The sequence below is a fragment of the Dromiciops gliroides genome, chromosome 5 (genome assembly GCF_019393635.1).
Source record: "Dromiciops gliroides isolate mDroGli1 chromosome 5, mDroGli1.pri, whole genome shotgun sequence".
Classification (NCBI taxonomy): Eukaryota; Metazoa; Chordata; class Mammalia; order Microbiotheria; family Microbiotheriidae; genus Dromiciops; species Dromiciops gliroides.
In genome coordinates this window covers 110,955,558-110,977,743 of record NC_057865.1, presented here as the reverse complement: position 1 = coordinate 110,977,743, position 22,186 = coordinate 110,955,558, and the positions used below count along the sequence as shown (strand labels likewise).

Below are 22,186 nucleotides of genomic sequence, written 5' to 3'. Positions count from 1 at the left end.
TTTCCCACAGATATGCATACCATCACTGGAAAGAGTGGACAGACATATTTAGGGGATATACATGAGGAAAATGTGTGACTAAGCCATGTACATGGGGGACACATGCATGAGGGCATGTCCACATAGGGAACATTTGTGGCTAAGATATATCTGTGAAAGGGCTCATAGGGAACACATGTGACCAGAGCTATGTAAAGGCTTCTTATGATTCCATTGATGCAGGGCTGATAATGCTGTCTTCTGATGCTGAGCTAGTCATATACTCTGCAGGGTGGTGCTCCATTGGTATCATGGTTGCTATAAGGTGATGCTCTTTGGTCATGTGCTTACAAAACTTGCTGTTATTAGCTTCTAGGCTTCGGGTATAAGATGAACTCAGATGAGGTGTTATTTCATAGGATAAGTGAGGTCTGCGTCTTTCATACACCCAGTCATTGGGGCAGCTAGATGGCGCAGTGGTAAAGCACCGGCCCGGGATTCAGGAGTACCTGAGTTCAAATCCGGCCTCAGATACTTGACACTTACTAGCTGTGTGACCCTGGGCAAGTCACTTAACCCTCATTGCCCTGCAAAAAACCAAAACAAAACCAAAACAAACATACACCCAGTCATCAGACCAGGAAAGTCACTCAACTGCTTTTTTTTTTTTTTTAATTTTTTTTTTTTTTTAGTGAGGCAATTGGGGTTAAGTGACTTGCCCAGGGTCACACAGCTAGTAAGTGTTAAGTGTCTGAGGCCGGATTTGAACTCAGGTACTCCTGACTCCAGGGCCAGTGCTCTATCCACTGCGCCATCTAGCTGCCCCGGACTCAACTGCTTTTTGATGAATGACAGGTGAATCTATTAGTTCCTAGAATCTTGAAGCTGTGTGTTTAGTTTTTCTCTCCAGGAGGAGCATATTTGCTTCTAGAAGATCACAAACTCTTTTTAAACACAGAACAACCAAACCTATAAGTACAGCCCAGCAATATTTAGTCTGTCTTTAAACCTCTGCTTCTTCCTGCTCACCAGAAGCAACATTTCTGTCCCAAGCCTTTTTCTGGAAGTATCAAATGGTTCCCTTTAACATTATCAGTTCTTCATCACCATTCCATACACCTTCAAAATCACTACTTTTCAGCAGGTGGCTAAAATCTGTCTGGATTTATGCATCTATAGTTTTTCTGAACCTTCCGGATGATCCCCTGGGTCATCTCTGCAAGTGAAGGGGCAGGGGAACCACAATAGCAAAATCTCCTAGGTGGAGCCAGACCAAGATTTCGCCTACCACCTCAGTCTTGTATTCCAAACGCCCATCTTTGTTCTGTATATGTGAGCAACAGTAAGTCTCTCAGAAGTCAAGCTTTGTGACACTGATATTAAGTTGAAATCTGCTTTCCTTCAGATTCCTTCTATGTGGTCTTAGTTCTGCTCTGCAGAACCAAGTGGAGACCTTCATTGAGTCCCTTCTACATGAAAACTCTTAAAATATTTCAAAATAGCCATTCTGTGTTTTCTCTTATTCAGACTAAATGTCTCTAATTCCTTCCTTTAACCCACCTCCATAGGACGTGGTTTTGATTCCCCTCAAAATCCTGGTGGTCTTCCTCTGTATCAATTTTATGAAGCATCAACAGTCCTTTTTATAATATACTGCATAACACTTGCAGTGTGGTCTGGCCAAGTCTGATTGTAATAGAATTATCAACTCCTTTTATACAGCTTCTGTTAGTGTATACTGAAATCACATTTGCTTTTTTTGACTTTCCCATCATGCTGTCCCCTCATACTGGCCTTACAGTTCACTGAAACTACCAGATCCTTATCATTTGAACTTCATAGTCCTTATCATATGACTTCCTATCGCCTTCCCATGTTTTCTATCTATCTGTCTATCTATCTCTTTAATTCAAGTATAGGACTTTACATTTATCACCCTTAAATATCAATAAACTATTCTTTCTGGGCCTACTCTTTAGTAGGACTAAGAATGGCCATAGATTCATGTCTCTATAACATGAATATGATTGGATTAGAGTCTTCCATAAAAGTCCTCCTTCAAAGATACAGGGAAAGCCAGGAGCAGCAGCTTCTGCTCAGGGGATGGGTCATTAGCATCTGTATTCTGTGGATCCCTTCAATCCAACCAGTTCTGGAGCTACCTAATTGTCCTGTAATACAATCTATGTCTCACCTTTTATACAAAGGTATGATGATCAATTGTCACATGACTTCTTGAAATCCAGACATCCTGGGAATAAAACATTCTTTGGATCTACCGTCTACCATTCACCCTCATAGTGTTCATTGTTTCCCTTCCTAAGTATTTGCAAAGTATTCCTAGAATACTGGTACCATTTTATAAGAGTATAAAGTATAGAAGCAAGACAGTAGAGTGAAAAGCATGCAGGACTTTAGGTCAGTAGAGACCTACATTTGAATCCTAGTACTGATACTATGACATGAACGAGTGACACAACCTCTTTGAGCCTCAGTTTCTTTTTCTGCAATGTGGGGATAATGATAACTTTAGTACTTAACATACAAGAGCAAATCAGCTATTGTATGCAACTATAAAGTGAAAGAGAAATGTAAACTATTTCTCACTGTCCAAAAATTTCTCAATAATCAAAGCCAAGTTCACTAGCCTATAGCTTATTGTATTTGTTATTATTGTAATTATGAAGCTAGTGATCATCAATAAATATTCAAACAAATGTAAACAAGAATTTTTAAATTTTACATTAAACCATAAAGATCAATTACTTAATAGTTCATTTTAATGAGATATTAAATTTGACAATCTAGTAAAAAAAGTCATCCTATTCATTTCTATATATCCTCAAGAACATTTTTCTTCAGTGTATTTTTCAAGATTTTGTTGCTAGTATGATTATTTATATAGTTACAATTGGTATGTTGTCATTTTGCTTCTGCTTTCTCACTCTGTGCTTTTCAATATTTTTAGTATTTTTGTTGTTCAGTCAATTCAGTTGTGTCCAACTCATTGTGATGCCATTTGGGGTTTTCTTGGCAAATATACTGGGTGGTTTGCCATTTCCTTCTCCAGCTCATTTTCAGGATGATGAAACTGAGGCAAATAGGGTCAAGTGACTTGTGCAGGGTCACACAGATAGTAGGTGTCTGAGACTAGATTTGAACTCAAGAGGATGAGTCTTAATGACTCTAAGTCTAGCATTCTATCCACTAAATTACCTAGAGGCCCCACTGGTATTTCTAATATTTGCCTTTTTTTCAATAATAATATTCCATCACATTCATTTACCAATATTTGCTCAGCTAGTCCTCAATAATATTCATGTTATAGAGACATGAGGCTTCTAAGTACACAAGTCTTAGGCCTCTCTCATTCCTTCTTTTTTTTTTTTTGTAGGGCAATGATAGTTAAGTGACTTGCCCAGGGTCACACAGCTAGTATCAAGTGTCTGAGACCATATTTCAACTTAGGTCCTTCTGAATCCAGGGCCAGTGCCTTATCCACTGTGCCACCTAGCTGCCCCCACATTCCTTCTTACTAAACCATGTTTTTCCATATACTTTTCCCCATTCTCAGTTTTTCCTCACTTTCGCATTAAAGGCACCATAAATCAGAGCATATGATGATTTGGCTTATAGGATCTTGTCAGGAAAACTCATTTTCCCAACTTCAAATCTGACCTCATATACTGACTAGCTATGTGACCTTGAGCAAGTCACTTAATGCTATTTCCTTCAGTTTCCTCATCTGTAAAATGAGCTGGGGAAGGAAATGGCAAAACACTCCAGTATCTCTACCAAGAAAGCCCCAAATGATGTCATAGGGATTCAGACACAAAAGCAACTGAACAACAAGAGTCAAGTTATTTATAGAATTTCTCTTCATCCTTGGCAACTCATGTTGATTCATAAGCTCCAATTATTTCCAGGGTGGTCTTTTTGTAAATGTTCATCATTAGTACTGCAGTGTGCGATGACCAAATACTACATAAAATAATGTTTCCTGTGGCCTTTGGTTATGTGAAGCCCACTCTGCTATTTCTCTCTTCTTCTCCAAAGGTTGCCTGTGAGTTATGCTTCCATTTAGCTACAACTTCCTTCTTCTTTTGGTTTTGTTTATAGAAAGAATGTAAAGGTTCATATGATTCACTTCCTCTAGCAGTATGTCCACCCATTGGTTCTCAGGAAAGCACTTCACATTTAGGGTACCAACAGTCAAATTAAAGTTTATTCTTTTTTTTTTTTTTTTTACGGGGCAATGGGGTTACGTGACTTGCCCAGGGTCACACAGCTAGTAAGTGTCAAGTGTCTGAGGCCGGATTTGAACTCAGGAACTCCTGAATCCAGGGCCGGTGCTTTATCCACTGTGCCACCTAGCCGCCCCCAAATTAAAGTTTATTAATGTTCTAAAAGTTGTATGAGTCCTAGCATCCTTTGCCCTCTTTCCCACCACTCTGCCACTATCACTGTTATGCAGTAAAACTGAACTATTTAAATAAGTAATTGAAAACCAAAAATGGGAAATGGATAACAGAAATTGGCACCACCATCCTTCTAGACATTAACCCTGACTATAATAATTTTATCCAGAAGTTTAACCAATATAAGTTAATTGATATGAGAAGACCAAATAAGTGCACAAGGCACTGTACTCAGTGAACACCTGACTCACTCGCCAAACATAAGCAGAATGCCAAAGGCAATACCAGGTTAGAATATTAACTCATTTATAAAGTTTTACAAAGGATTAAGGATGATTATGAGTAGTATTGTCTCTAAAAGTAGAAAGAAGCAGTTGAGGGTAAAACCAATTCGAAGAAAACTTGGCAAGATACTCAACTAAGTAAAGTGATCCCAAGGGCATTCAAGGATGAAAATGGAAGGAGGGCTGCGAATAGGAGAAAAAAGGAGAGTATTTGCACAAATTACTTTAATAAACTTTTCTTCATCAGAGTCCATGAAAACACCACAGGTGCATCTCAACTTCACAGTCCCGGTTGTGCCTATAGAAGAAGTAGAAGTGATGCTAAAGAGAACAAAGATAGGGAAAATATCTGGATTGGAGTCTATACTAAAGGGATATGTATATCAAGGAGGTCCACACTGGAGGTGAAACAATTGTGAGGGCATTGAGAGCACTGAGACATACATGGTATCTAAGGGAGGGAAATATACCAAATTCATAGTGGGTGGGAAATCTTGGAATTAATAAATACAACAAAAAGGTGACTAAGAGAACATCAGTAATTGCCAACATGCATGCTGACTCTCTTATCTGTAGACAAATTTTATAAGATAATGAATCAAGATTCTCAAAGGCTATGCCACAATTATTGGCAAATTCCCTCATGCTGGAAAAGCTTCAAATATGGTCCTGGCAAAAAAGACCAGCTTTCTGAGGACCAGGCTAGATACAAAGAATCTCATCATCAGTTGGCTCAGTCATCATTTGGTGATGAATCCACTATTCATGGAAAAACATTATAAAAATAGGACCTGAAAGTACATTTTATTTCAGTGATTCTATAAAATACTACTATGGTTTTTTTCCAAAAGTGTTCTTTTGGGGGGCAGCTAGGTGGCACAGTGGATAGAACACCAGCCCTGCAGTCAGGAGGAATCCAAATCCAGCATGCTTTTCTCTATACCGTGCTGCCCTACAATAACCCTCATAGGATGTGATATCAGATGAAGCATAAAAACAAGGAGACATGTATGCTCTGTAAAAGTGTTCACTAATACTAGTGCTAACTCCAATTCAAAGATGAACTCTTGGATGTTAAGTTTCTCCAGATACACCAGAATTTTGCAAAGTCTTCTAGATAAGATCCAGATTCACTCAAAAGATTGTGTCTAAATTATCCACACAGGGGGAAAAAAAAGTGAATGAAGAATATGGTCTAATCTATGATATGCAATTGGAATAGCAATTCATTTATCTTGGTCAGGTCACTTGATATCTCCTGACCCCTACTTCTATAATACTTTACTTCCATAAAATGAGATGGTTAGCTAGAAGGATTTACATTAACTGATGCTGACTGAGAGGAGTGGAACCAGGAGAACATTGTACATGGTAACAGCAACATTGTGTGATGAATAATGGTGATAGACTTGGCTCTTCTCAGCAGTGCAATGATCCAAAACAATTTCAAAGAACTCATGATAGGAAAAGTTCTCAACATCCAGAAAAAAGAACTGTGGATTATGAATGCAGGTTGAACCATACTATTTCTGCTTTTGGACCGTTTTCTCCCCCTTCTTTTGTGAGGTTTTTCCCTTGGGCTCTGATTCTTCTTTCACAATATGACTAATGCAGAAATCTGTTTAATGTGATTGTACATATATAAACCATATCAGATTTCTTTCTATCTTGGGGAGGAGGGAGGGAAGGGAGGGTGGGGAAAAAAATTGGAACTAAAAATCCTATGAAAACAAATGTTGAAAACTATCCTTACATGTAACTGGAAAATAATAGAATACTTTTTTTAAAAATGAGATGGTTAGACTACAGGGACCTTATTGAGGCCCTTTCTACCTCTTTCTATGATTAACAATTTTTAATCTATTAGTTTCAATAATTATTGTTTTAAAGTCTTTTCATAATTTCTATTTATGTTATGCCCTACTAGTTATTCTATATAAATGCTATTATTCTGTCATTCTATGGAATATCCCATTGGCATTTGGATTGGTACTGCATGATATCTGTAAATGGTTAGTATTTGTTGGCAGAATCAATGCACATTGAATAGATTTCCAATTTTTCCATTCAAATTGTTTTATGTAGGGTATCCCAAAAGTCTTGGACCAGTTTTAAACTTTTACAGTTTACTCTTTCTTTCTTTCTTTTTTTCGGGGCAACAATGAGGGTTAAATGACTTGCCCAGGATCACACAGCTAGTAAGTGTCAAGTGTCTGAGGCTGGATTTGAACTCAGGTCCTCCTGAATCCAGGGCTGGCGCTTTATCCACTGAGCCACCTAGCTGCCCCCCACAGTTTACCCTCTATTTGACATTTATGAGTCTTAATGTATTTCTTCATAAGTTGATGCCTAAGTATTTGATATAGTTTATTGTTATTATAGTTTTCTTTCTATGAATTTCTTCAAATGTCCATTAACAATATGTAGAAAAGCTTGTGAATTATTTTATATTCTTCTATTTAATGAAAGTATACATTAGTTCATCTAATTTTTATTCTATTTTTTGGTTTTCTAAACAAATCATTATATAATCATGAAACCAAATATTTAGCCTCTTTGCCTATCATTATACCTTTAATTTCTTTTTTCTTATTTTCTTACTACAACTAATGTAGCCTAGAGCGCCTCTCCCCTAATACTTTGGTCTCCTAAAAACTAGGTTCGAGGCATATTTTGTGTTAGCTTCCATTTACTCAATCAATCCGCATTCAGTGGTTATGTATTATTCCAGGTACAAAACTAAATTCTGGCTATGTAAATAAAAGCAAAAAAAAAAAAAATCCCTGCCTTCAAGTACTAATGGGAGAGAGAATATATAGATAAGGAGATACAAACAAGATATATACAGTGTAGAAATAAGGTAACCTTAGAAGAAAAGGCTCAAGTGGATAGGGGGACCAGGAAAGCTTCCTGCAGAAGATAGTCTTGAAAGAAGCCAATGATGTCAAGAGGTGAAGGTGAGGAGGGAAAAAATTGTAGGAAGGGAGACATCTCGTCTCAAGGCACAGAGATGGATCTTTGTGTGTAAGGAGCAGCAAGTATGGGCCTGACAACCATGGGCTGGTATCTTTGTAACATAAAGCGAATGTAGGGGAGTAAAATGTGAAAAGACTAGGAGGGGGCCAGGTTTTGAAGAGCCTTAAATGTCAAACAGAGGAATTCTTGTTTGATCCTAGAGTTCATAGGGAATGACTAGTGTTTATTGAACAGGGAGATGATGCGGTCATGAACTCCCACCAATCTTTCCTTCACCAGGTCAACCATAGGACATCTAGTTCAAAGAAAAAGACATTTAAATGAGTATTGCAAAATTAGTGCCAAGGAAAATTTCTCCATGTTCCTACTTACCCAGGAGTACACTTTCCTACATATTCTCCTACCTCTGGAGGGCGAGGGAATGAGTATGGGAAATTTTTATGGATATGGAACATCCATGTTAGAGAACACCCACATAAGGAATGCCCATAGCTAGGGAACACCATGGGAGAGGGCACACAGGTAGCATGTGCCCCTCAGACTCCTAGGATGAAATCTATAGACCTAAAGACCTTCTCTACCTCTGTGACTAGTCTTGCTTCTCCCCGGCAGAGCTGCCGCTGTCAGATGTTAGCTGCAAGATGTCATTGAACTGAGACATAATTAGTAGCTAACATTTATATTGTGCTTTGAGGTTTACAAAACTACACACACACACACACACACACACACACAATTTCATCTGATTCTCATATCTCTATTGAGGTAGGTGTTACTGCCGTTTTGCAGATGAGGAAAGTAAATATGAGAGAGTTTAAGTGACTTGTCCAGGCCTGAGGCAGGATTTGAACTCAGCCTTTCCTGATTCCAAATCTAGTATTCCGTCCACTGTGCCTCCTAGTTGTCTCAGTTATTCTATCAGACTGTAGTCTTCAGCTATTCTCTGTTCTCTCTGCTATCTGCTAGGCCTCCACAGGTAAGCCAGCTCTCTAAAGGCTTCTGATGCTCTTTGCTGCCATCTGCTGGTCATTAGCTTTGCAGTGTCTTCCACCATAAAGGGGAAAGTACATCAGCTCATAGTCCCAGAACTGTCTCAACTCTTTATGATTCAGGTTCAGGTTGTGGCTAGCCAGAGAGACTCTTGGCCATTGCCATTTTTCAGAACTCCTTTGTGTGTTTGGCTGCCACTCCCTAACCCAAGTTCCACCACCTGACTCAGGGTTAAAAAATTTCAATTCCTTTCCATTCCATTGTGCCAAATTTGCAAACCTCCCTGGAAGCAAGACTTAAAGGGGCTAGGAGGAGCAGATGTCAATATTAAATAAGACATAAGCAGGGAAGAAAATACTTATCAAAGTTGCTTACCTCTAATATAGAGGATAGCCAGCAAGGAGTCAAAATGAACATTCCTTCTACATGGTATGCTCCTCCGTGTTGATGAAGTGCTGATTTCACTTAAGTAGGAACACTTTGGAGCCTCCTCAGTGAGATCCACAACTACCCAAAAGAGTTCAGTTTAAAGACTGCCAGAGGAAAAACCAAGTGAATAAAGAATACCTATTGTCCAGCCAATGACATATAGATGGACAGTTAGTCCATTGAAGTAGTGCAGCAATAAACATATCTTAGGCAGGCATTGTAAATGGACAAAGAGCTGGGGCCCAGATTGAATAGTAGGAAGAGACCAATCTGCTTTGCATTTGGAAAGTTGCATGATGATTTCAACAATCCCAAGCAGCTTCCTCAAAGAAGCAACAAAAACATCTTTAAACAGCAATATTCCTATTGGCCTTAAATCATGAAACAGGAGCAGGGTGCTATCATTGGCTCCTACCAGTTTACAGGAGCCAGTTGTTAAATTTTTCAGTGTGAGTACTTACAGCTCAAAACTGGCAAATGCTACAAATAAGGGTTTGATTTATTATTATTTGGCTGATTGTCTAAACTTAAGAAAAAGAGAAAATGTTAATGATGCAAGTTAAAGTGTATTGTGCACACATTTTTTTCCAGAGAGTTGTTAAATATTTACCAACTCACCCCAAGTAACCTGTGGGTTAAAATTTTGTTGACCCAAAGGACAATGAAGAAATGTGTGGTGTAGCATATTACTATGAATGACTTTTATGCATAAAATATATCATCTAGGAAGGGCATATAAGAAAAGGAAGTAGACTTGCTGTCTAAGAAGAGGGAAGGATAAGAGATGAACAACTGGAGTGTGCATTGTTCCCTATGTAGCATTAGAAGACTTAGAGGAATGTCTAGCATATTCAATGGATATTTTATGGACCATACTTACTTCATAGAGTTCAGGGGAGTGCTATCTTTTTCTGCTTTTTAAAATGACTGCTCTAGTAAATTTGATAGGATTCATTTGTGAATCCATCTGGTCCTTGTGACTTTTGACATGGAAGTTTATTAATAGCCTTTTTAGTTACTTCTTCTGAGATTGGTTTATTTCTGTTATCTCTTTCACTTGGTCAACTTGTCTCTTTTATGTTGATATAAATATTCATCCATTTCTTTTCTAGTCTTAGTTTTGTTGGCATGTGTCACAGGACAAGGACTATGATCTGATAAATGTGGAAACACCTATTGACATAGATTGTATGATATACATAAATTAGTGTCCTAGAGTCCTGAGGCTTAGAGACATCATGTGACTTGCCCATAATCAACACCACCAGCAAATGTCATTGTTAGGATTTGAACCTAGGTCTTCCTAACTCAAGTTCACTCTATCTACTATGTCATGCTGCCTCTCTTTGTTAGCAAACAGCTGTGTGTCATTTTCTCTAATTTCTTTATTATTTATCCCTTATATCTTGGTTCCTTCATCAGTTATTATAATTTCTCCTTTCTCATTATAATTTTGATAATGTAAATTTTTTCATTTAATATGCTAATGGTTATTAATGTTAATGCTTTCTAAAAATTCTTTATAAATTTATTTTGATTATTTTTCCTTTAATTTTTAATTTGCTTATTTTCTAATTTTATAAACTGTCAATCAATTCATTATATTTCTTTTTCTCCTATGTTAATAGAAACATTTAAGAATATAAATTTGCTTCTGTACTGCTTTGGCTGCATATATTAATTCTGCCTCGCCAGATATCATCAGCACAACTCTAAATTATCTATAGCTAAAACATAATCCTCTCACATTAACTATATTCATCTTTGTACATAGGTGATTTTTCATTAGGAAACAAACATGTTTTTAATTCATTTGATTACAAATTCTTCCTTCTTACAGGATAGTCAGTAGGACTGCACCTATGCTTTCATTGGTACAGGGTGAGGTACACTCCCTCTACCAATGCACGTCAGATACTTCTTTGCAATTTGTAGTCTTAGAGTGGCCTAGAGCCCTGAGAGATTATTACTTACCCAAGGTCACACAAACAGTATGTTTCAGAAGTGGGAATTGCTTCTAGGTCTTCCTGACTAAGGCAAGCTCTCTATTCAGTACAAATCATCGTCTCTTTTTTTCTTTATGTAGAAGATTAATCAAAGTTACAATTTTTAAATCATGGTAAACACAAACATTTTCTAAAATTATTCATTTTTTCAAAAATTTCAAAAATTCATTCTTCCTTATTTTACTATTACTATTCTGCCTATAAATACATTTATGAAACACTAAATACAGATCCTATTAGTTTACATTTATATAATACTTTAATGTTTGCAATATGTTTTATATAAATTGCTGCATATGATCCCTATAAAAACATTGTGGACAAGTATTACAGGTATCATTATCCCAGCTCTATAGATGAGAAAACAGGCCTGCAGAAGGTAATTGATTTGTCTGTACAGTTCAGTAAGTTTCAGAAGTGGAATCTGAATTCAGGTCTCTTGACTCCAAGTCCATCCCACTTTATCTACTGTACCTCTCCCCTAAATAACTTTCTTTCCCTGCCTTGTTATTTTTTCACATTTTTATATAATTATAATCAACCTATATCCTCCTCTCTTCCCTTCTTCCTACTCTCTCTTTTTTTTTGTCTTTTGTTTTTTTGTTAGTTTCTTTGTTTGTTTTTCCGGGCAATGAGGGTTAAGTGACTTGCCCAGGGTCACACAGCTAGTGTCAAGTATCTGAGGCAAGATTTGAACTAAGGTCCTCCTGAATCCAGGGCCAGTGCTTTATCTACTGAGCCACCTACCTGCCCCCACCCTCTTTTAAAATTTAAAATTATGAACTTAATAACACCAAAGTGGAGAGAAGCATTTCATATATACAGTAAAACACATAAAGATTATATATTAAAACATTAATCTCTAATACATACTGATTGCTTTTTAAAGAAATATATATATGTATATGCCCACAGACATACATATTTATATATATACATATATATATAGTTATATAATTTTGAAAGTTTGACAGTTTGGAAAGACTGGTTTGAATTTCATATGCATTTATATCTTATATATAATTCATAACATATTTATATTATAATGTTTTATAGTTAGATTATTTACATATTTACATATAATATATCTTATATATAATTCATGTTATTATATATAATTTATATTATATATGTAATCCAATAATCTATTGCTTTCTGCAATTATGCATTACATATTTTATGTATAATTCACAATAAAAATATGTAATATTACATATTATATACATAAGTCAATGCAATCTTTCAAACCTGGCCTGCTTGGTTTTTTAAAAAATAATTCAATGGCTCTCCTAATCTTCCTTTTCTTTTTCTTTTTCTTTTTTTTTTTGACATTACCCTCACTACCACTACCTCCCCACTAAAAACAGGAAAAAAACTTTTTAAAGGAAAACATATCCACACACTGGCCATATCAAAAAATGTGTGTCTTCCACACCTTGAATTTATCATGTCCCTGTCATCATAGGTCTTCTGGAGATTTGGTTGATCATTGCTTTTATCAAAGTCCTTAATTCTTTCAAAGCTGTTTTCCTTTACAATGTTGTTACTGTTGCACAGAGTGTCCCCAAAAGTCTTAGTGCATTTATAAGCTTAGGTAGCTTAGAACTACACAAAAAACTTATGGGATATCTTGCTTAAATTATGCGCCTGGTTCTGCTCACTTCACTCTGCATCAGTTGATAAAAGTCTTTCCAAATTTACTCTCTTCCATTGCTCACATTTGTTTACCTTCATGTTTCTCTTAAATCTTGTGTTTGTATTTTAGAGTTTCTATTCAGTCTTTCTCTTTTCATCAGGAATGGATAGAAGTCCTTTGTTTCATTAAAGATCCATTTCCCCCCTTATAGAATTTTACACAGTTCTTCTGGATAAGTTATTCTTGGTTGTAAGACTACATCTTTTGCTTTTTGGAATAACATATTCTGTGCTCTCTGCTCCTTTATAAATGGAGTAGCTGCCCAATCTCGTGTGATACTAATTTGTGACTCTTCAGTATTTTAATATTTTTTTCTGGCTGCCTGCAAAATTTCCTCTTTGATATGGAATATATAAATTTTGGCTTTAATATTCCTGAGAAGTTTCATTTTGTTATTTCTCTCAGAAGGTGACCAGTGGGTTCTTTCTCTTCTTCACTTTGTCTTGTGGTTCTAATAAATCTGGGTAGTTTCTTGCGTGATTTCTTGAAATAGGATGCCCATGCTCTCTCTCTCTTTTGACCATGGCTTCCAAGCTGTCCAATGATTCATAAGTAATAGCTATTTGATCCATTTTCCAGATAAGATGTAAGATACTTAAAATTCTCTTCTGAGTTTTTTTTTTCAGTCTTTTGACTTTGTTTTAATGTTTGTTGTCTCATGGTATCATTAACTTCTGTTTGGTTCATATTAAATTTTGAGAAGTCTGTCACTTGGGTAAGGCTTTGTATCTCTTTTTATAAGCTGTTCATTTTTCCTCCAAGTCTTTCCTCCCTAGATCTCATTTGTAAAAATCATTTTCCCTCTTTCTGAAGTCTTTAGTTCTTCTAGAAATCCTAATTAACTTTGTGTCCAGGCTGTATTTTACTTTGAGACTTTGCTTTAAATGTTTTGAAGCTATTCCCTTCTACTGGCTTTGTGTTTTGGGCATCCTTGTTTCCATAACAGTGCATTATTTTGTTTACTTATTCACTTAGTTACTTCCTTAATTGGGAATGTTTTAGGATCTGGCTTAGTGCACTCTGGAGAGAGTGTCTAGGCCTTTTGGATATGTTTTGTGTTCTTTGCTATTCTACTGCTTCTTGCTCAAGGTTTTAAAGATACCAAGGGTTGCTGAGGCCAGAGACCTGCAAATTTTCAGTGTTCCCAAAAGTACTCTGTAGGGCAAAGTTTCATTGTTGCCTTCATGGTCTGACCTTTATAACTCCTGATCCCATTTTTAGGTCTGGGTAACACGATTAACTGCCCCTTTGCTACTGATTGAAGTTCAAGTAGACTGCCCCTGGCCCCAGTCCTCATCAACTAGTTGGAAGGATATGCAGGTTTGGAACAGAACTACAGGCTTCCCCTTAGTCTGAGTTCCCTGCCCTGAACGCTCAGTTGCAAGCCTCAAAATGAGTTGAGGACTAAATTGGAGACATCTCTTAGATGCTACTCAGAGCCACTCAGCTGCTTCTTGCTTCTGCTCATATTCCTTGCCCAGGACCAAGCCTTTGACTCGTGATTTGTTCCTTGCTCTAGTCTGAAGTACAGGCTCATTATTTAGTCTACAAAGAATCTGCAAACCAGCTCAGGGCTAGGAGCAACATAGCTCCCATCTTGACTCCCTGCACAGATGATCAGGCCCATCTCTGCTGGATACACAACTTCTTACCATCCAAGTGTCCTCACCAGGAATCTTTACTCCAATGACATGGAGGAGGTCATACCTAAGTTGGGCCTTGAAGAAGGGAGGCACTTCAACAGATGGAGATGAAGGTGGAAGAATCCATTCCAGAAATGAGGAAAGAGGAATAGAGACAACTGGTGGGGGTAGAATGTGATCCAGAGTCCCTCGAATATACAGTATGTTATGGGAAATGCAGAACCAGATTGTGGAGGGCCCGAAAAGCCATGGTGAGGAATTTATACTTTAGTTGGTAGGTAACAGGTAGCCACTAGAGATTTTCTAGTAGAGAAATGGCATCATAAGATCATTGACTTAAAGCCAGAAGGAACCTCTGACATCACTTAGTACAGCTCTTCTTTTTAAAAATGAGGAAATTCAGTCCCAGAAAGATCAAGTGATTTGCACCCAAGGTCATGTAGCTCTTATGCTAAGGGCCCAGATTATAACCTAGTTTGCCCAGCTTCAAGTGTTCTTTCCACTGCACCACAATGTAATCAGAGTACTGTTGAAACTGAGTTAAAGGTTCTAGAGCCATTCACATCTGATTTCTTAGCAATTCTAAATGAGATGGTGTCACATTTAATCATTGATCCCTGCCTCCAAAAATATATAGAAACTAATTGACTAGAAACTATAAGATTTTGATTGTTGCAAATCTTGAGCTATAACCTCATAACACTGACCATAATTTCTCCTTGTATAGTGAAGATACCCGGACCAGTTCCACCTTGGCTACTAAAAAGATACCTCAGGTAGGACAAATTTCTGTTGCCCTAGAAAAGAATTGCAACTTTGATCTCTTACAGCTTCACTCCTTTTCTGCTTTCTTAGAAGCTAAGGAAATGACTTTTTCATAATGACATATATAATAGTAGCAATCTTCCAAACAGACCTGGACTAGACCACTTTTGAAAGGAAGTTGAGGAGACAGCCACCTTTGCAAATTGAGGGGCTCAAGGAAAGCCTATACCCTTGCTCCCAAAATATCTCTAAGTCTTAAATTCAACCTGTAGTGATTTCATGTGAATCATTGCCCCTCTATGGCTCCTCTTTGGAAGTACAATACTCCTGAGAGGGTTAAGTACCCATCACTTTAACATGAATCAGTTTATCCAACTGCTTTCCTCCTTATGAGAACAATAGTTACCAGAGAAGGCAAAGGTGCTAAAAGAAAGGATTCATTTTCCCTAGTATTCTAGGGATCTATGATCCTTTCAAGGTATGCCTTCAGATTAGGGGAGGTGCTAGGGTTAAGGGGCAATGGAAAATGTGAGGCCAAAGGCAAACTTTTCCTACTTCACAATTTTGCTTGAGGCCAGCCCTAGCTATAACTCTGTTTCAGTAGAGTCAGCTGTCAATGTTGGGGCTGTGGTCACAACCTATTTGGACAAAGTAAAAATTTTTGGACTGTACATGTACATTAAGGGATATGCCTGCATTTGTATAACAGAGGGAATACAAGTTGTTAATATCTGATATTTTCCTTCATCCTTCCCTCACTTCACCAATAAAAATGAAACATTAATAGGTTGTTGAGTTAAGGAATCTCCTTCCCTAAAGATCCAAAAAAATTAGTAGGGCATCAATAGGCTCTGGAAGAGGGCTTAGAGATTGCCTAGTTTTCTCATCCATTTTACAGATGAGGAAACTTACAGCTCAGAGAGGGGAGTGAAATGATTTGCCCATAATCACAAAGAGAACAGAGCCAGGATTTTATCACAACTGTTCCAAACTATTTATTTATTGGAGATTCCAAATTTGGTACTCCTTTCCATTATATCACTGCTCCTCAGATACTCATCTGCTTAGGATCCCTGTGTACCATCGCATGTGAAAGTAAATGAATAGATCATTTTCCTCTCTGCATGTGACTTTGTTGTCAACTATATTTTTTTAAACAGATTACAGAGGGAAAAAAAAGATATCTCAAATGCACACAGCAGGAAATCCTCCTGCTTTGTTTTGTTTTTTTTAGTTTGTTTGTTAACATTGAAAATGTGTTAATAACTCAGACTACCCAATCTTTTTCAGCTCACATAGGCTAACTCTTAATAATGACCACTCCAAAAATATCTCAGAACCTGTAGGACCTGGTGAGCAAAAAATTCGGAAAATGTGTCTGCCAAAAAAACTTAGTGCCAATGGAAACAACTTTAAGACAACATCCCAGCAGTGCCCCAGTGGAAAATCTTCCAGCTGGACTGAGAAGATAGTGACATCCAAAGAAGGTTCTTTAATTTTTTAACAGAATTATAAGATGTTCCAAGATAGAACCAAATTTTATTTCAATCTTAGAGGTTCCATTATAATGTAGAGATGACTTTCAAACAGTGATCATCATTGGTTGCCAATTCTAAACTAAGAATATCAGAACCATTTTTTTTTTTGTGAATGAAAAGGATCATTAGGCAGTTTTTCCCTGACACTTTAAGTTTAACCTACTCTTGAAAAGGGGGTGAAAGAAGGTGGTCTAGCAGTACCAGATCTCAAACTGTATTACAAAGTGGTAATTATCAAAACAATCTGTAACTGGCTGAAAAATAGAGTGTTAGATCAGTGGAATAGAATAGGTATGGATTATACTATAACAAATGACTATAGTAATCTGGCATATGATAAACCCAAAGATCCAAGGTTTGGGAACAAAAACTCATTATTTGATAAAAACTCCTGGGAAAACTGGAAAACAGTATGACAGAAACTTGGTATAGACCAACATTTCACACCATTTACTAAAACAAGGTCAAAATGGGCACATGATATACACATAAAGGGTGACACCATAAGCAAATTAAGAGAACATGGAATAGTTTACCTGTCAGATTTATGGACGGGGGAAATTTAGTACCAAAGAAGATATAGAGAGCATCACAAAATGGAAAATAATTTTGATTATATAAAATTTAAAAGCTTTTGCATAAACAAAACCAAGGTAACCAAAATTATAAAGAAAGCAGAAAACTGGGAAAGAATCTCTGACAAAGGCCTCTGACAAGTATCTCTGACAAGTATCTCTGACAAAGGCCTCATTTCTCAACTATATAGACAACTGAGTTAAATTTATAAGAATACAAGTCATTCCCCAGTCAGTTGATAAATGGTTAAAGGATATGAACAGGCAGTTTGCAGACAAAGAAATCAAAGCTATTTATAGTTATATGAAGAATTCTCTGAATCACTATTGTTCAGAGAAATGCAATTTAAAACAACTCTGGGGTTGTTTTTTGCCACCTACCACAGTGGCAAATATAACAAAAAAGGAAAATATTGAATGTTAGAGGGGATGTGTGAAAATGGGATGATAATACACTGTTGGGTAGAGTTGTGAACTGATCCAACCATTCTGGAGAGCAATTGATCCAGCAATACCATTGCTAGGTTAATATTCCAAAGACAGTCCCAAAAAGAAAAAATACCTATTTGTATAAAATATTAATAGCAGCTCTTTTGTGGTGGTTAAGAATTGGAAATGAAAGGAATGCCCATCAATTGGGGAATGGCTAAACAAGTTGTAGTATGTGATTATGATGGAATATTGTTATAAGATGTTAATAATGTTATAAGAAATGACAAACAGGATGATTTCAGAAAGGCCTGGAAAGACTTATATGAACTGATGTATAGTAAAATGAGCAAAGCCAGGAGAATGTTGTGCACAATGACAGCAATATTGTTTAATGAAGAACTGTGAATGGCTTAACTATTCTCAGCAACACAATGATCCAAGACAATCCCAAAGGATACCTCCAAAGAAAGAAATTATATTGATTGAACACGGATTGAAGCATGCTCTTTTTCTCCTTTTATTCAAGTTTTCTTAGACAAAATGACTAACATGGTAATGTTTTACTTAATTGTACATGTATAACCTATATCTGATTGCTTACTGCCCCAGGGAGAAGGGAGGGAAGGAAGGAGGGATAGAATTTGGAACTCAAAACTTTAAATTAAAAGGTTCATTATCAAAAAAGAAAATAAAAGAGTAGGGGAAAAAAGAAAAAAGGAAAAACTTGAATTTAAAGCAAACGGGCAGGGGTCAGAAGAAGGGGGGTTGTTCCATGTTCACCACCATCATCACTCCCCATACCACCTAAAACAAAACAACAAAAGCTTGTCCAGTTATTGTAACTCTCACCAGCCTGAAATGAAGTTGGCAATAGTATCCAAACATCCACAGTACCTTCTTCAGAATGGATTATGAGGATGATCCTCAAAGAGTAGCAATTTGTGACGCCAGATACTGCAGGAAGTGAAGCTTCCCCAAGGCCATCTTAAGGCCTGCTTTTCCTCTAGGATTGAGTTACAGTAAAGAGTTTCATAAAGTCCAGAAGTGGTTTTCCTAACCCTAGTTGGTTGATGATTCACCCTAGTTCCAGGTAATCTACATACTAAAAAAGGTTGAGGCCCACTGCACTAATTCTTCAGGTCATCTTAGCAACGTCCAAAAAATAGTTAGGAAAGGACACCATACCACCTTCCCAACCTCTAAACACACACACGCGCACATACACACACACACATGCACACACAACTTTAAAATTGTAAGTAGGTGTTTATGAATACACAGGCAAATCATTGGTTTTATGACTGATTGAAAGCCTCAAAAGAAGCATTTCACTTCCATTTTAGTAGCAGTTAGCAATACAACCAGAGAGTCTGAAAGGAAAACCAGTTGGCCCCACAAGGCACTAAGCTTGGGGATGGATGTCCAGCACATACATCACAATCATGAAAACAAAGCAATCTGTGCATGTGTCAAAACTCAGCTCCTATTAGAAGTTTCATCCTTTGGCTACCAAAGCAAGAAATTAAGTAGAGGAAGCAAAGGTGAACAAGAGCTTAGCTACAATTAAAGGTAAGGCATTTTAGAATGAACAGAATAGAAACAGCAGAGTGATCCTAAGTAAAGCTCAGTGTTTACCCAGGCTACACATACACTTGGACCAGCTACATCTGATTGAAGAGAATACTGTTATTCTAAGGTATGCAATTATTATAATTATTCGTCTTTTTATGCTAAGTTCAGTTTCTTCATGTAAAGATATTTCAGGGATTGATGAAAATGGAAAGCACAGAGGAAACAAATTTATTTTTGTTCACTGTTGAAGTATAAATTAAATATGTTTACACTGATTTTATAGCTCATACACACCAAATTTTGTGACAGGTATCATCATTGCAATTATACACCACAAAAAAGAATTCAAAAGGTAAATAAATGAAGAGGGCTTTTGAATTGAGACAACATTGAGTTTCCGCCTGGATCTGGATAGTGCCATTCCTTATCAGCCAAAATCCTCCAACTTATTTCCTCAGAATTGTGATTTTAGGAGACCTAGAAGAAAAGCACTATGATTCAGTCCTGTCGTCTTTGGAATCTAATTCCATTTTAATCTGAGGAGGCCTAGTTTTGTAACTGTGAGCAAGTTCAAGAAGGGGTATCTGTTTTCTTAAGAAGTTTGTGCCTCCTAGAATTTAAGGAATCAAGATAATGATTTTTTTTCTGAAATCTGGGTTTCTTGAAGCTGTAGCCTTAGAATTCTTGAGAACAAAATTCTGAACTAAAGTTTATTGATATTTCTCACCAGAAACAATAGAAAGGTTCATTTCTTCTGCCAATAATGCCAGATACTGTGCCCAACTTGTCTGTCTAATTAACTGATCTCTTAGACCTAGCTAAATCCAATCATTATGTCAGAGACCTCATTCTTGCTTTGACTCTTGAGAATGAGAGACTTCCAATATAATTGTTCTTTTACTCTCATTCCCCAGATCTGCAATGCAAACTAAAGAATAACTATAGAGAACCTACAACTTCCCTACGGAAGAAATCTAACATGAATTGGACAGAAAATACAAAAAGGATCTTTATTAAGAATAAGAATTTTCAATCACAAGAAATGCTTCAATTCTTATTCCCTGTTGTGGAAAGTGCTCAAAGAACACAAAGCCCTCAGATGAAACAACTATTTAAACCACAATCAAACATCGAGGTCCAGTACCGGTAAGTCAATAAAATTCTGCTGTTCATTGACATTCACTGAATTCACTCTTTCCATATGGAATTAAGGTTTATGAAATTGTGTCTCCTAGAACATTAGTGCCTGTTGACAAAGGAAGAGGGTTCAAAGCCAAGGAAAATAACAGCAACTCTGTGAAACAGAAAACCAGGCCTTGCTTCTTGGTTACTTGCAGGGGAACAGTGTTAATTTTTGACTACATGTGGCAGACATTATGTTTATGGCACGTGAAATTATAATTCATTTATATAGACTGGAAATATATAACTGTAACTGAAGTAACTAGGATCAAATAGTTAACCTGGTTTTACTTGCCAAAGGTAGGAACATGATTATAACCAGCATTCTCCTAAGGGAAATAAAAGGACCATAAGAGTAAGGGAAAAGGAAATTAAATTAGGATATATTAAAACAGATTGAAGATGAAAGGAAAAACAAGTGAGTCTTTGGTATTAGATAAAGAAAAAAAAGAATAACGTCCATAGGGGGGCAGCTAAGTGGCACAGTGGATAAAGCACTGGCCCTGGATTCAGGAGGACCTGACTCCAAATCTGACCTTAGACACTTGACACTTATTAGCTGTGTGACCCTGAGCAAGTCACTTAAGCTTCATTGCCACCCCAAAGATACTAATAATAATAATAACCTCCACAGTAAATAACCAGTCCAAAGTATTAGATCTTAGAATATTAAAGATAGAAGGAACTTCTGGCCCTACCTTTTACTTCATAGATGAGGAAATTGAGGACCATATAAAGGAACTTGTTCAAGGACATATATCTAGTAAAGGAACTAGACCCAAGATGGGAATGAAACCCTTATGATAGCATGAATAAAAGGAAATACTCTGAGAGGAATGCGGGGATGAATTTTTGAGGGAAAAATCCAACCATCCATTTTTTTCAAAGGCCTGAGAGTAGACTAAAAATTGCACAGAAGTATAATAGGCGAGAGAAAAGGGGAATGGGTGCGATAGTTTACCTTATTTTATTTTTGTTCGATATATTGGAGTCATATTGGAGTTTTGGCAACAGCAGAAGTGGACCAGTTGAGAGAAAGTGCAGGGTTGGGCTCCGGTAGGAGCTACATATTGTAGATGGGTTAGAAGTCAAATCTAGACAGATTAGCTGAGGCAATGAACAGAAGAACAGCAAGTGGGTCTTCTGGGACCAGGCAGACAAGAGATCAAGTTTAGGATGATCATTGAAAGTTGGGTCAGGAACTATGACAAAGAAACTGAACAGTGCACAGTTGGGATCCGAGAGCAAAGAAATCAGGGAACTTGGATTTAAGACAGAAACATGGTGTCTGGATCACTGGCTTGGGCACAACTGCAAGGAGAGCATTTGACACTGAGCCAAGAACTTGTAGGGCCAGTAGTTCTCTATATACTTCACCACACACTAGTCTTAGTGTGAAAAGGCCTGAGCACACAAGTGAAAACAAGTAGGGAATCTGAGTGGAATGAGGCATTTCTTGTCTGCTAATCTTACATAGTACTAATTTGTTATACTTGGTAATTTTTAACTTTACTAAAGAGTCTTTTTTTAATTTATTTTTAATATAGATGCTTCTGGGACAGACTAGTAATCTTAATTTTTTTTTATCTGCCTAGCTAGGTGGTTCAGTAGATCAATAGAGCACTGGGCCTGGAGTCAGGGTTGGTTCAAATACAGCTTGAGACATTTACTAGTGACCCTGGGCAAGTCAACTCTGCTTGC

General features: G+C 37.0%; 1 protein-coding gene across 1 annotated transcript in view; it reads left to right on the top strand.

Annotated features, from left to right (window-relative positions):
• AGBL3 (AGBL carboxypeptidase 3) overlaps positions 1–20,704 on the top strand; it is a 120,240-nt gene extending 99,536 nt beyond the window's left edge. The window contains exons 16-17 of the mRNA XM_043967565.1: positions 20,218–20,449; positions 20,539–20,704. Coding sequence (XP_043823500.1) covers positions 20,218–20,449; positions 20,539–20,704 — 398 coding nt within the window. The remainder of the gene's footprint in view (positions 1–20,217; positions 20,450–20,538) is intronic.
• Positions 20,705–22,186: the final 1,482 nt, after the last annotated feature.